The sequence below is a fragment of the Mustela nigripes genome, chromosome 3 (assembly GCF_022355385.1).
Source record: "Mustela nigripes isolate SB6536 chromosome 3, MUSNIG.SB6536, whole genome shotgun sequence".
Classification (NCBI taxonomy): Eukaryota; Metazoa; Chordata; class Mammalia; order Carnivora; family Mustelidae; genus Mustela; species Mustela nigripes.
Window position 1 is genome coordinate 160,254,800 of NC_081559.1, and position 16,456 is coordinate 160,271,255.

Below are 16,456 nucleotides of genomic sequence, written 5' to 3' on the forward strand. Positions count from 1 at the left end.
TTTTTCTGTGCTATTTAATTTGAGTGTGGTTCAGTGGTTTTTATTTTATATCCTGTTGAAAATACTAAATGATTGTTACCCAGACATTTTGGCTTAACTCAACCCTGGCGTGTCACTTCCTTTTTTTTCCCATGTTAAAAACAACAAAATCATTATCAACAACAAAATGACCACTTTCTTTTAAAGGTTGCTGTCTTCTGTTGGCTTATCTTATCAGAGGGAGCCATTTGCATGTAGTCTTTGTCACCTGTGTGTCTTAGGTGTACCCAGAAAGCTGATTGGTTCTGTCTTGTTCTTGCTTCTGCAGTCACTGCTGTTCAGACTTATGCTTTCATGTGATCAGTCTTTCTCTAGTTTCACTTTCTCCCTTTATTCTTCCCCTGAAAGGGTAAATGCTTACCTATTGTGATAATACCAACTCTTTGGCAGCTCTTTTTTGCTTTATTTTGTGTAATGTTTTTTGATCTTGCCAGTGCCTATTTTAAAATAATTTTCCTCTTCCCTCCTTCAGAAACCTTTATTATTGGTTTACTATCCTGTTATTTTATTATTTATGTGTATCTAGTATGAGTCCTGGTTGCTTTATTTTAATAGTCTTTTTGGAATTTTTGGTTTCTAGGTATTTGATTGTTTATGCTGGTTTCCTAAATGGCACTTAATTTTATTTAAATTAGAGTTTTACAAGGCTTGTAACAAAAAGCACAGTCCTCTGGGACTTTCATCTTCACTGCTTTTTTAGAAGCAGTCTTTTCAGCTCATTCTTAGATATTTACTTCTAAATTTCTAAATAAAATGCTTGTGTCACAATTTTCTGATCTTTCATGTTTAGATATTATCTACATACATTCTACTACCACAAACTTAGTGGCTTTAAACAACATATATTTATCTCTTTACAGTTCTATAGTTTAAATGTCTGAAATGAGTCTTGTACTAAAATCAAGGTGTTAGCATGGCTATATTCCTTTTGTAAGCTTCCCAGAATCTGTTTCCTTGTTCTTTCTACCTTCTTAAGGCCACTTGCATTCATTGACCAGTGACGTTCATTCCCCCATCTTCAAAGCCAGCAGCATCACTGATGGTGCTTCTGTCATCACAAGTCTTTCTTTGACTCTTCTTTTCTGCCCCTTCCTTTCATTTTTAAGGACTGTCTTGATTATACTGGGTCCACCAGGATAATGCCGGATAAACTCTCTATTTCTCCAGATCAGCTGATTAGCAAGCTTAATTCCACCTGCAACCTTAATTCTCTTTGCCATGTGAGATAACATACGTAAGTCTTGGGGTTCGGATGTGGACATCTTTGGAGAGGGGAGGCAGGTAGCCTTATTTTAGTTTTTAGGGTTAACACTCACTGTCTCCATCTTTAGTCTTTTTTTTCTCCTAAATTATCTAGGTATATAACAATTTTGCTTAAATTTATGTTTAATATTAATAGGTTATGACCATATATGGATGAATTGTAATAGACTACCATTAAATAATTTTTTTCTTGTGCAACTTTTATTCTAGGATTTAATAACTGCACTATTAAAATTTGAGTAGTGTTCTATATATTTATTATTCATTCCCCAAAACTCTTCTAGAAATGTATCTTCTCTCAGTAGTTCCAATACATGAAGAGATAGTTTTAATTTTTGTAGTTACTGTTGTTTTAGTGCACTTTTTTCTTGTTTCAATTTCTTTTTGTTTCTAATCCTACCAGAGAGCTAGCTTGAAGTGTTCTTTTACCACATTGTCCTGGGAATTCTCTTTTTTCTTATGTTAGATCCCCTGTTTCTTGGATCATAGATGTGATTCTTTCCTGATTTACTCCCTGATTTTGCTGGAGTACCATTTTATATTTATCTTTCCAGCAGAGGAAGTAAACTTTTTTCAGATTTGGCATGTCTGATGAATTTTTCTTCTGCCTTTGTATGTGATTGATAGTTTCACTGTTTATAGATCTCTAGGCTGGGAGTAAGTTTTCTACAGAATTTTTAAAGTATTACTTTATTGTTGTCTCTTGTTTTCCGGTGTTGCCGTTGAGAAGGTTCATGCCATTCTAATTGTATGTTGTATATTTGTATGTCAGTTGTTTCATGTTTGCATGTTTCTTTATTTTTTATCTCAGAATCCCTTAGGTGCTTCTCCTTCAGGCATTGGGTTTCTGTGCGTATGCTTTTTCATTTGTTGTGCTGGATTTATGGTACACCTTTTTAATGAGAAACTCTTGTTCTGTAGTTTAGGGAGATCTTCTTGAATTATTTCTTTTGATTATTTTCTCCATTTTATTTTAATAGTCTTTTTGGAATTTTTGGTTTCTAGGTATTTGATTGTTTATGCTGGTACTTTTTTTCTTTCTTTCTTTTTTTTTTTTTTTAAAGATTTTATTTATTTATTTGACAGACAGATCACAAGTAGGCAGAGAGGCAGGCAGGAAGAGAGAGGAGGAAGCAGGCTCCCCGCGGAGCAGAGAGCCTGATGCTGGGCTCGATCCCAGGACCCTGGGATCATGACCTGAACTGAAGGCAGAGGCTTTAACCCACTGAGCCACCCAGGCGCCCCTATGCTGGTACTTTCATTGTATTGTCATTTCTCTCCCATTGTCAACTCTTGGGAGTTGGAAACTCTAGTTTCTAATTTTTTTACTTAAAGAGAATTAATGTCATGTTTATCATTTCTAAGGGCTATTTTTTTCTTTGGAAAAATATTTTTTTTAAAGATTTTATGTATTTGAGGGAGAGTGTGTGAGAGGAAGCATAAATGGTGGTGGGAGGGGGAAGGGCAGAGGGAGAGGAAGAAGCAGACTCCCTACTGAGTAGGGAGCCAGAAATAGGGCTCCATTCCAGGACCCATGAGATCATGACCTGTGCTGAAGGCAGGTCCTTAACTGACTGAGCCACCAAAACACCCCTTCTTCAGAAATTTTAAATAAACATCTTGTTTTTGTTGTAGTATCTTCTGTACTCTCTCTATTATTACTAAGATTTTTGCAATTATTATTATTAAGCAATTATTATTACTGAGATTTTTGTTTTTGGTATTTTTAGTTACCCTGTTTCTTTTCTGTGTTTTTTAATCTCTGTGTGTTATAGTGATTGCCACATGATATCTGGTGGTCCTTCATATTTAGAATAAAATACTAAATTTGTATTTAAGGTTGGAGCTTATTGAATTGCTGGTGTCATTGTAGGGGAATTGGACCCTACTTTTTTTTTTCAAAAGAGTTTATTTTTTATTTGACAGACAGAGATCAAAGGAGGCAGAGAAGCAGCAGAGAGAGAGGAGGAAGTAGACTCCCGGCTGAGCAGAGAGCCCGATGCAGGGCTTGATCCCAGGACTCTGGGATCATGACCTGAGCTGAAGGCAGAGGCTTTAACCCACTGAGCCACCCAGGCGCCCGGATCCTACTTATTTTTTGTTGTGGGATAGTCAGTTATCATTATCTCTGGTTCTTTTTTCTTGGACCGGCCAGTTTCCACTTAGAGAAATCCTTCCATTTCCTTCCTGAAGGTTTTAAGCCTGTCACTCAGAGTTCTTAGTAAGGAAAAGAAGATCTCACCCTGTAGTACATAAACTCCACATAGATTTTTAAGACTATCTGCTGTTTTTAACATGTACCCTTTTCTTTGGTTGTATCCCATAGTCCAAAATTCTTGTGGTTTAACCTCTCAATAGTGAACCCTTAGTCTTTTGCCCGGATGAGTATGGGGAAGTTGCATGGCTCTGTGAATTAAGGGGATCTATGGTGATTTGTTAATTCATTCGCTAATCTTTTTGGCCTCATCTGCTTTCCTTCTCTCTGAACTACATGGCTTCTGTAATTTTTAATTTTTCAAAGCTTACTGCAGATTGACTTGTTCCTTAATAGAATAGATAAAAGTATCTGTGGGAAATTTAACAAAGTCATCTCATTTCCACTTGTTCATCAGATATTCCCCTTTCAAAATTTTGATGATAGCTCTTGCCTTCTTGAGAGTTCCTTATTTAGCTATTGTCTTTTCATTTTCATTTCTTTTTGAGTTTAAGACCCTAAAAAATTTTAAGTCTTTTAGTGATGATTAATAGAGTGAACACAGGTAAAAGCTACATGGGGTTTGACTCCTTAATCTTTTACTTAGATAAACATGCAGATGTGCAGGTTATTCTCATTAGTTTATCTTTAATAATTACAAGAATGGTCATAAGCTGATTGTTGAGCACTGGAGAGTTGACACTGAGGGCTAAGGTCTCAGAGAGGTTGGAAGAATTGTGACAGGCAAGAAAGTTGGTAGAAGAAGAATCAGTTAAACATGAAAAACCCACTGCAAATATCATTCTCAATGGAGAAAAACTGAAAGCTTTTCCGCTAAGGTCAGGAACACACGAGGGATGTCCATTATCACCACTGCTACTCAACATAGTACTAGAAGTCCTAGCCTCAGCAATCAGACAACAAAAAGAAATTAAAGGCATCCAAATCAGCAAAGAAGTCAAACTATCACTCTTTGCAGATGACATGATACTATATGTGGAAAACCCAAAAGACTCTACTCCAAAACAGCTAGAACCTGTACAGGAATTTAGTAAAGTGTCAGGATATAAAATCAATTGCATTTCTCTACACCAACAACAAGACAGAAGAAAGAGAAATTAAGGAGTCAATCCCATTTACAGTTGCACCCAAAACCAAAGATACCTAGGAATAAACCTAACCAAAGAGGCAAAGAATCTATACTCAGAAAACTATAAAGTACTCATGAAAGAAATTGAGGAAGACACAAGGAAATGGAAGAATGTTCCATGCTCCTGGATTGGAAGAACAAATATTGTGAAAATGTTGATGCTACCTAAAGCAATCTACACATTTAATGCAATCCTTATCAAAATACCATCCATTTTTTTTCAAAGAAATGGAATAAATAATCCTAAAATTTGTATGGTACCAGAAAAGACCTTGAATAGCCAAAGGAATATTGAAAAAGAAAGCCAACGTTGGTGGCATCACAATTCTGGACTTCAAGCTCTATTACAAAGCTGCCATCATCAAGACAGTATGGTACTAGCACAAAAACAGACATGTAGATCAATGAAACAGAATAGAGAGCCCAGAAATAGATCCTCAGCTCTATGGTCAACTAATCTTTGACAAAGCAGGAAAGAATGTCCAATGGAAAAAAGACAGCCTCTTCAATAAATGGTCAGAAAAATGATATTGGACAGCCACATGCAGAAAAATGAAATTGGACCATCTCCTTACACCACACACGAAAATAGACTCCAAATGGATGAAGGACCTCAATGTGCGAAAGGAATCCATCAAAATCCTTGAGGAGAACACAGGCAGCAACCTCTTCGACCTCAGCCACAGCAACTTCTTCCTAGGAACATCGCCAAAGGCAAGGGAAGCAAGGGCAACAATGAACTATTGGGATTTCATCAAGATCAAAAGCTTTTGCACAGCAGAGGAAATAGTTAACAAAACCAAAAGAAAACTGACAGAATGGGAGAAGATATTTGCAAACAACATATCAGATAAAGGGCTAGTGTCCAAAATCTATAAAGAACTTATCAAGCTCAACACCCAAAGAACAAATAATCCAATCAAGAAATAGGCAGAGGACATGAACAGACATTTCTGCAAAGAAGATATCCAAATGGCCAACAGGCACATGGAAAAGTGCTCCATATCACTCGGCATCAGGGAAATACAAATCATAACCACAATGAGATACCACCTCAAACCAGTCAGAGTGGCTAAAATGAACAAGTCAGGAAATGACAGATGCTGGCGAGGATATGGAGAAAGGGGAACCCTCCTACACTGTTGGTGGGAATGCAAGCTGGTACAACCACTCTGGAAAACAGCATGGAGGTTCCTCAAAAAGTTGAAAATAGAACTACCCTGTGACCCAGCAATTGTACTACTGGGTATTTACCCTAGAGATACAAACATAGTGATCTGAAGGGGCACATGCACCCGAATGTTTATAGCATCAATGTCCACAATAGCCGAACTACGGAAAGAACCTAGATGACCATCAACAGATGAATGGATAAAGAAGGTGTGGTGTATATACACAATGGAGTACTATGCAGCCATCAAAAGAAATGAAATCTTGCCATTTGCAACGATGTGGATGGAACTAGAAGGTATCATGCTTAGTGAAATAAGTCAATCAGAGAAAGACAACTATCATATGATCTCCCTGATATGAGGAAGTGGAGATGCAACATGGGGGGTTTGGGGGGTAGGAAAAGAATAAATGGAACAAGATGGGATCTGGAGGTAGACAAACCGTAAGTGACTCTTTATCTCACAAAACAAACTGAGGGTTGCTGGGGTCGGGGGTTTGGGAGAGGGGGTTGGGGTTATGGACATTGGGGAGGGTAAGTGCTATGGTGAGTGCTGTGAAGTGTGTAAACCTGGCAATTCGCAGACCTGTACCCCTGGGGATAAAAATATATGTTTATAAAAAAAAATTTTTTTTAAATTAAAAAAAAAAAAAGGAATCAGGTAATTATGTACCACAGGACTAGGAATATGTAGTAGGAGTTGGTATTTTCCAGAAAAGAACCACAAGGAGAAGAACTAACAGTGCCTTATTTTATATTAAATTCTATTACAAAAAAATCAATGTTTTTCAATTATTTCATTGATAGTGTGTACAATGTAAAATTATATTTTAGTTGCAGTGTCTTAGAAATTCCTTCTTCTTGTCTTCTGGTGGAAGCAGCATTTGAATGAATATATGTGTGAGAGTGCTTTGTAGAGGGACTATTTTAAATTTTTTTAAAAGATTTTATTTATTTATTTGACAGACAGAGATCACAAGTAGGCAGAGAGGCAGGCAGAGAGAGAGGGGGTAAGCAGGCTCCCCGCTGAGCAGAGAGCCCGATGCGGGGCTCCATCCCAGGATCCTGAGATCATGACCTGAGCCAAAGGCAGAGGCTCAATCCACTGAGCCACTCAGGCGCCCCGAGGGAGTATTTTAAATGTTAGATACTGTCATTATCTTTGTGATTGGCCTCTTGACTCATGTCAGCTGATTGTACGTCTTACCAAAATATTGCACCTCTTCTCTAAATTAAGTTCTGTGTAAAGAACCATTTTCTTGTTTAAGTACGTTGAACAGTAACTACAATACTTTGGCCTCTCCATGTAACAATAATAAATAGTAGCGTGTCTTAAGCTACCTAATTACTCAGCTATGTTGTTAATGCTGCCTCTATCCAAAGCAATGCTTTTTTAATTTTGAGACCTTTTGTTCTTTTAGTTTTACCATGTTCCAGGAGATTTCCTTTCACACTTTCAGGAAGCAGCATTCATGTATGACAGAATATGAATGGACTTTACTCCTTTCTGCTTTCTAGAGCTTACATTTGGGCATGTTACAAATTTTGACTTGAAGGTAGAATGGAAATAAACCAAGTTTATTTTTCAGTAAAGCTTTTTTTTTTTTTTTTAAAGGGGTCCTGGCTGGCCCAGTTAGAGCCTGCGACTTCATCTCGGGGTTGTGAGTTTGAGCCCCACGTTGGGTGTAGAGATTACTTAAATAAATAAACCTAAAAATTTTTTAAAAAGCACTTTATCTTTTTAAAGAATGCGTTTAGGTTTGTGGTAAAATTGAGAAGAAGTTAGTTCCCATATGTGCCCTGACCCACATAAGTAGAGCTACCCCAGTATCAGCATCTTCCATCAGAGTGGCTTTTGTTACAATGGATGAACATACACTCACATATCATAATCACCCAGATTCCATAGTTTAAGTAACAAGATATTTTTTTTTTACTAGCAGCTTTTCTCCATTGTTGAAGTCAATCAAGAGATGTCTGTAATTTATTTTTTTAAAATCTCAGCTTATGGCATTTAAAATAGCTTTCTTTATAAAAAAGTCTTTATGAAGAACTTATGCATAATCATGTTTTAGTTATTTTTTTCATGATTTTATCTATTTATTTGAGAGAGAGTGTCACAAAGATAGCGACAGCACAAGCGAGCACAAGCAGGGAGGCGAGGGAGAAGCAGACTACCCACTGAGCAGTGAGCCCAATATGGGGCTCTGTCCCAGGACCCTGGGATCATGACCTGAGTGGAAGGCAGCCGCTTAACCAACTGAGCAGCCCAGGTACCCTGATGTTTTAATCATTAAAAGAAGTTTTAAAATACTTAAGAAATGTAATCATAAAAGTGTAAACTAAGTTTGTGAGAGTTAAAAAACAAGACGCTTTGTATGTAGATATATATGAGATTATTACCAGAAGAGGTTCCAGGCAACTTTTTCTGATAAGAATATTATGTACAACATGCTTTAAATATTAGCAAAGATCTATCATTTTTCAGGGCACTTGGCTCACTCAGCTAGATGAGTAATGCCACTCTTGATCCAGGATGGTGAGTTTGAGCCCCACATAGGGTGTAGACATTACTTACATAAATAAACATTAAAAAATCTACCATTTGTCATTAAAGATAGAGTCTTCAATGTGGTAGAAGCAGTGTTATAAAATAATTTAAAAACAAAGCCATTTTGGCCTATTCATATTCTTTTGTGTTTATATCTACCAGAACTAATTCAGTTCTTTTCATTCTGAACGCCATCAGCAACCCTTGAAAGTTCTATCAGTAGCTCTTGTCTGCTGATCTCTATCTAGGTTTTAATATATGTTTTTGAAAAACTGGCAGAGAATGAAAATCTAACAGTGGGGCTTGAGGGCTGGGAGGAAGGTATCATTCTATTTTATATTTTCTCATCATCTAACATAATGATTAGAGCAGGGTAAAGTATCTATTGATTATAACTTCCCACAACTGCAGTAGATGTTAAATATGTAGGGTTGCTCAGCTTCCTGTTTAAGGAGAAATGTGATCCAGTTTTCTCACTTTCTGACTTGAGATTGGCAAAACCCTACTACTGTCTGGTTCTTGGTTTTCTCATATGTAAAATGGAATAGTAATGGTCACCTTGGGGTTTTGTTTTCTTTTGGAGATAAATAAAATAATAAACTAGACCTAGGGATTGACAGTAAGTGCTCATTGAATGCTAGGTGCTATGATAGCTAGTACTACCATTAAAACGTTATTACTCTGACTTTGTTAATATAAATACTGTTGTCATCATTTAATTTTCTGAGATACTTCTTTAGATGTATGAGTCATGGATTTTGAGGATCTGAGAAAAATCTGTTATCACTGTAGAATATTGTAAAAATGCACAACAGTTTAGACTATTGCTCTGGGGATAATAGGTATCACTTCAAATGGAAACAACTGAGGTGGTGAATATTGGAAAATAGCAACCAGTCGATACACATTTATGTAATAACCACATAGAAATTAGTAAATGAACGGGCCCTTCTGAAGTGAGTGTTAGTGTGCAAGAGGGTGTTTCTTAAAATGATGTTATTTATTTATTTATTTTTCAAGATTTTATTTATTTGAGAGAGAGACAGTGAGAGAGAGCATGAAAGGGGAGAAGGTCAGAGGGAGCAGACTCCCCATGGAGCAGGGAGCCCGATGTGGGAGTCGATCCCAGGACCCTCGGGATCATGACCTGAGCTGAAGGCAGTCGCTTAACCAACTGAGCCACCCAAATGATGTTTTTTAATAATTTGTGAATCACATAGTGTGCTGGTTAAACCGTAGATTCCTGGGCCTTGTCTCAGGAAGACACTTGGACAATTATGGGGCTTCTTGAACATACTAAAATTGAAATGGAAGATTTCAGAGTAATGTTCAATGGATCAGTCATAGAAAGTTTATGGTTTTAATTATTCATACATGTTTTACTTAGAGCTTCAGATGTGGAGAATAATATATATTTGAGCCAAATGTGGAATGTGGAAAAGGGAAATTATGATGGCAGATGTTGGTGAATACAGGCAAAATGAATGGTCAAGTCTTCTCTATCAAATTGTATTAAATATCCTAGTTCTTTTGCTATTATAGAACTTAGAGCAAAATTTAACTAAACTCCTACAATTGAATGTATCTTAATCTGAAAGTGAGGATAATAAACATTTTTATTACAGCCCCATTGAGAGGATTGAATGTGATAACATGTGTAACACAGAATAAGTCCTCAGTAAATGTTAGTTGATTAGAGTTCTTCATCATTATCATTTTAGTGGTTTGCAATGCTGTCATTCTTAAGGTTCCCCTGCCTGTTTAATTCTCACCTACTGTTCAGGGGCAAAGTGGGTTTCTTCCTTTAGAATTAAATTTTCCCTACCATTTATTTCATGACAATTATTATAATAATAATTCTATGCTTCAATGTCCCTCAGCAAGTAGCATATAGTAGAGAAGTTAATATCTACTTTTTTGTTAATTGATATAGAATACCATTGATTTCTTTATCTGCACATGGTGTTTCAGTTTTGCTCATAGGCTATTGTATTTTAGCTTAGGAACTGTATTGTTTATCTCTCCTTATTCTACCTAAGATACTCTGGGCATTTGTTTACTCAGAAAGTTTCCTGTTTAAATTAAATGTGTCTCTAATCAAAACTCAATGTTTAGGTTAAATTTGTTTCAAAAATAAATATCTTACTCTTTCTTTCAAAACTATGATATTTTAAAGTTTTCCTGTTTTTTAAACAAATATTTGTTTTAAAATATTTACTTGTATTTCTTGATCTTGACTAATCAAAAGCTGACTGCATAAGTACAGTTATGAGAGTTCAGACTATTTATTTTAAAATTGCATCCTTTCACCTCCTAAATGCTAAACCATGAAACCTAACACAAATACTGTAAGAACATCTGAGGCAGATAATTAAAGTATAATTAAGTTTAAATGCCTTGGTGAAGGAGTATAAAAATTATTTAAATTCAATCGGCTAGTACATTTGCAGTTTTCTTTTATTAGGTGTGAAATCTAAGAATCCCCTGCCAACTCTTGAGGGCTCAATCCAGAATGTTGAATTGAAGTACTGCAGCACATCATTGGTCAAATGTGCCTCTGGGACCATGGGATCAATAAAAATTTGTGCCAAAGCCCCAGGTATGTGCAGCTGGACCGTGTAAAACTTTATTGCCTGTATAGGAGAATTGGCCTTGCATTTTACAAGGAGCGTTACTGAAACAAGAATTTGCTCATTGTTCCTATGAATCAGAGGTTTTAAGTTTTTTTATTTTTACTTTAAAAATTTTTTAATTGTGCCAGGATGATACTTCTTTAATAAATTAATTTTTATTTCAGGAAAAAAAGCTGCATAGTTATGAGAATGGTTATGAAGGAGAACAATTAAAAGTGTACTCTTACACTTTTGGGAGGAAATAGGAAGTATAGATATATATGACACTTAAAAATTAAATTAAAATGTTCATATAATAAGCAGATAACTGTTTTTCAATTTTTAAAACTGGCTTCACCTTCCTGCCAATACTTTATTTCATACTATTTTCCATAAACACTTGTAACTTAAAGTTTTTTCAGTGCAACCTAAATTTCTAGGTAAGTTTAAAGAGGTACAGATTTTGTAGAATATTTAGAATATAGTATGTTCAAGTTCTTTGCTTTTACAATATCATCTGAACATGTTCTGCATTCATTAGCTAAATACTAAAGCTTAATTTGTTAAGAGTTAAAAGTGCTTTTAACTTTATCAGTCATGCTTTTTAGAGTATAAATGTACAGCTAAAATGACGAAATATAAATGAAGTGTTATATTATGATAATATATTTTAAGATCAGGCATCCTCAAGCTACTCCTATATTTTTTTATAGGAATTTTTTCATTAATGTTTCTCTTCAGGTGACAGTGGAAAAGAGAAATTGATTCCTTTGCTTCAGGGTCCTTCTGACACTAAAGATCTTCATAGCAGCAAGTGGCTCAATGAGAGTAGAAAGCCAGAATCTCTCTTAGCTCCAGATTTGATAGCCTTCACAGTCCAAGTTCCACAGTATATGGACTACTGCCATAATTCTGGTGAGTACAAATTTATCATTATTCATTTATTTTGCATTTTCTTTTCCAGTAAAGCTTTTAAAAAGGACTTCTTGGAAAAACCAATTTGTGTCCATTGAGATACTCTCTACAGTTGTATTCTTTAAAACTTCAAGTGAAGGGTTTTTGTGTAATTTTTGATAAGTCATGTGTTCATAAATAATAATGATTTTATTTTATATGAGAAATAAATAATTCAGTTTTCATTATAACAATCTTAGATTCATAGCTCCTAAATCCAACTGAGTTTTAAAACAAATCATATCATGTAATAGGTAGAAAGGACTAAAAGAAATTTAAAACATTGGAAAGAGAAAATATTTTTCCTTGGGATAGTAGCACTTTGTGACCCACCATTTGCCATACTAAAATTGGGTATTTGAGCCTTCTCTAGTTTTGCAGGAAGGAAGAAATGTTGATAGTAGAACCAAGAAGAAAAATCTCAGAGGTCAGGATCCTGTTTCTTAGAGTGATTTTTCTAGTAGTATTTTCCCTAGAATCTATTTCATTTTATTCAACACCACAATAGCAAAGCCACACCTCTTGTGTTGAAGGAGATACCAGAAGGATCAGTAAAGACTGGGATTAAAAAAAGATGTGGTAAGTAGAGACCATTATCACCCATGAGATCTAGTCACTGTAAGGTTAGTGAAGACAAAGTGGTCGAAAGGTCTAGAAATAAGATTGCTATATACAGATTTCTTAAAAGGGTGAAGGGTGCCAATTTTTTTAAAAAGAATTAAATGGCCAGTGAGGAAGTGCTTTCAAATAACTTCCTAAGAGTAGAGCTCTCTTAATATTTAACAAGTATTATAACTTATGGAAAATGTTAAGCATCACTGCATTAAGTTCAAAAGGGAAGACCATGAAAAGATTTATAATTAATTGACCAGACAGAATATGGAGGAGAATATTTGAAGCTGTGCACAAAGACATAAAAAATACTTGAAAGATGAGTTTTGTTACAGTAGCATTTGAAGCTGAACAGCATGCACACTAGAAACTTGAAATTAGTATCTTGAAATGTGAGCCTGAGGGTCCTCAGCATGCTTCTAAAGACAATACTCCTCAAAAAGAAGTTTCAGCCTGGTGAGAATTGGTATGGAACCCAAAGGAAAAATGTGAAGATGTGGCCAAACCCAAACTAAGACTGTGCATATGGATAAAATATCTGTCTTTTAAGGCAGAGACTGATAAACATTTTAATAAAGAGCCAGATAACTAATATTTAAGACCTTGTGGGCCGTATTTTCTCTCTGTTAGCTATCATTCTGCTATTATGGCACAAAAATAGCTGTAAATAAAATGCAAATGAATGGATAGTACTGTATTTCAGTTAAACTTTATTCACAGAAAACAAAGTGTGGGCCAGATTTAGTCTATGTCATTTACTTGTAGGGAGAAAGTTTTCGAGGTTAAATAAATATCACGATTTTTAAAATGCCTATTTAATCATGTTCCTTAAATATGCTGTTTGATAAACTTCTTTATATAGTTATCCAAATAGTTTTTTATTTTTAAGATTTTATTTATTTATTTACTTATTTATTTGCTTACTTACTTATTTGAAAGAGGCAGTGGGAGGTGGTGGGGGAGAGGCAGAGGAAGAGAGAAAATCTCAAGTAGAGGCCACACTGAGGGCTGAGCCCAGTGCAGGGCTCAGTCTCACAGCCCGGAGATCATGGCCTGAGCTGAAATCAAGACTTGGATGCTTAACAGACTGAGTCACTGAGGCACCCCTCCATTTGGTAATTTTTGATAGGTTTTGTTTTCAAATCATCACATCATTAAAATGATATTAAAATGATCAGCCCATCCAGTTAGAATTTTTAGAATTAGAATTTAGTCCCTGAGAAGGGACTAAGTTTATTTGAACCTACCACATATTAAAGTTGGACAGGGCCTCCTCAGTTTTTGTTTTGCCTTATACACAGAAGTAATCAGTTTAGTTTATAATCTGATCTTTCTCATAACAATATTTTATATTATTATTTGTGATTGAAATCCATTTCTAGGGTCATAAAAAAGTACTTGCATTTCCAATCTTTTATATAGGCCCAGAAGTAAACTACTGTTAAAAAAAATTATATTTTTAGGGTGAAGTTTTACATTTTTTCTTATTGTAAGAAAATTTACCTAATCTTCACAATCGCTCTTAATGTTCAATGATATGTTTTTGGATTTCTGTGTAAAATTTTAATGTGAGGGCGCCTGGGTGGCTCAGTGGGTTAAAGCCTCTGCTTTCGGCTCAGGTCATGATCCCAGGGTCCTGGGATCGAGCCCCACATCGGGTTCTCTGCTCAGCAGGGAGCCTGCTTCCTCCTCTCTCTCTGCCTGCCTCTCTGCCTACTTGTGATCTCTGTCTGTCAAATAAATAAATAAAATCTTTAAAAAAAAATTTTAATGTGATTTTATGTGTTTGATACTTTGAAATTACTTCTTTGGGTATGTTTCAATCCTAAAATGAAATGTGTTTTCACTTAAGCTACATTCACATACTTAATTTAGGGCACTTTTAAATTTAAATTTTCCATCTACCTTGAAACTGCCACCCACATTCATGGCTCAGGTATTTATAATATGGTGTTTATGATATGGTTACAAGAAAGCTTAGAAGTATTTTTTAAAGCCAGTTTTAAAATAATATTGATTAATCTTATGTTCTTAAGACAAGATTTAAATTGGAGATGTATATGTGTGTCTATGTATAACTCAGGAGTGGGCAAATCATAAATACATTTTAAATGAAAAAATAATTTTATTAACAATCCTTTAAGACCTTATTGAAATATCACCCTTTAGCAAGGACTTACATGGCCATTGGATACAAAATTTTTTTCTTTCCTAAAAACAGGTGCATGTACACATATGCACACACACATTGACACATATTTCTTATTTTTCTACTCTTCACTTTTTCTTAGTACTTACCACAGTTTTACCATAGTATGTATATTGCTGATTTATCTTATTGATTATTTTGTCCTGCTCTTAGAAATTATGCTTCATTTAAGCAGGAATTTTTCTGTTTTGATTGTTACTGTATTCTTGTGTCTAGAATAATATCCTGTATACAGTTGACTGTCAACAAATATTTAATGAGTGAATGAATAAGAAAGTGATGATCACGTTTACTTTTATTTGTTTTTTGAGATTGGATTATGTAAAGGAAATGACACAGCCAGAAGTCATTGCTAATCTTTCTTAAAAAGAGATTCTGGGTAGTTAAATCCTTCTAGTTGAACAATTAAAGGGAAGCACAAGTCATCCTTGCTGTCTGTTTCACAAACATATCCAGCTAAGGTTGTTAATGAACTTTTCCCATGGATTTATAGAATTTGAATGAGAAGTATTTGCATTTAGAGTAATAAGTGATCAGTCAAATGGTGTGAGACAAATTGTGTATTTTAGTGTTGTCTCTGATCATTATAATTGGCTTCTGAATATCAAGTGTGGAAGACAACTACCTTTATGTACCCGCTCCCACTGTGGAGGTGGGGGATTAAAACTAGGACCAGAACATGTTTTAGATGTATTGTAGAAGTCAGGAAGTAAGTTTTGAGAAAAGGTTAGTTAGAATACAGAGGCAGCATGAGGGTTGAACCTAGGACCTGGAGATCAAGACTGATGCTCTTCCAGGTGAGCCAGCTGGCACCCTAAGACAGAGTTTTTTGATTCTGATTTCAGAATGTGAGGGATGGACACCTTTATTAATGGGGATTGGGTATTAATAAGAAATATGCTCTCCCTCTGCCCCTCCCTGGCTCCTGCATGCCTGCTCTCTTTCTCTCTCAGAGATAAATGTAAAAAAAAAAATAAATAAAGAAGAAGAAGAAGAATGAGAGAGAGGAAGAACCACAGCACTTCTTTGTTTTTGAAGACTCAGCAACTCCCTTAACACTCCCCGGACTGCCCCCCTACCCTACCCTGCCCTGTTGCATTATCTGTTTAACTGTCTCTGATTGTAGTGAAGTAGCTCAAGGCTCTTGTGGGAGTCCAGTGTGTCAGCCCACATCCTGTACTCATTGTCACTATTCATGGGTATCACTTAGTGACATTTCTATTTCTTTTCTTTCCTATTTTAGAGCATGGGAACAGTGTTGGGGAGGGGCAGAAGGAAAAGTTGAGAATCTCCAGCAGACTCACTGCTGAGCATGGAACCCCAGGTAGGGCTCATTCCCAGGATCCGATGAAATCAAGAGTTGGTTGCTTAACTGACTTAGCCACCCAGGCGCCCTATGATGCTTTTTATATTTTACATTTGTGTAAATATTAGGAATCAAATAGAGAAATAAGCTGCTTTCTTGACTTCTTTGACTGAGGTAGAAGCACTTGGTGACTTGTTGTATGTAAAATATTTTAAGATGTGTTCTAAACATTTTTCCCTTTTTAATATAGACCAGCTCTTCTTCATATGCTGTATTTTGCCTATGGTTTATAGCAGGTTCTACTTGTTAAAAAGTTCTGAGTCCTTGTTAATCCATGTATTAATGTCTAAATAAATTTTGAGTGTCTGCTTTTTAAGAATATAAAATGATTACAA

At 35.6% G+C, this 16,456-nt stretch overlaps 1 protein-coding gene across 3 annotated transcripts in view; it reads left to right on the plus strand.

Moving 5' to 3' along the window:
- The window catches only part of VPS13B (vacuolar protein sorting 13 homolog B), a 756,179-nt gene that overhangs the window by 212,470 nt on the left and 527,253 nt on the right, over window positions 1-16,456 (plus strand). For 2 of the 3 annotated variants that reach the window (XM_059394925.1, XM_059394926.1), the window contains exons 18-20: window positions 10,833-10,967; window positions 11,722-11,895; window positions 15,999-16,079. In XM_059394925.1, coding sequence (XP_059250908.1) covers window positions 10,833-10,967; window positions 11,722-11,895; window positions 15,999-16,079 — 390 coding nt within the window. The remainder of the gene's footprint in view (window positions 1-10,832; window positions 10,968-11,721; window positions 11,896-15,998; window positions 16,080-16,456) is intronic. The other variant, XM_059394927.1, reaches the window with a different exon arrangement.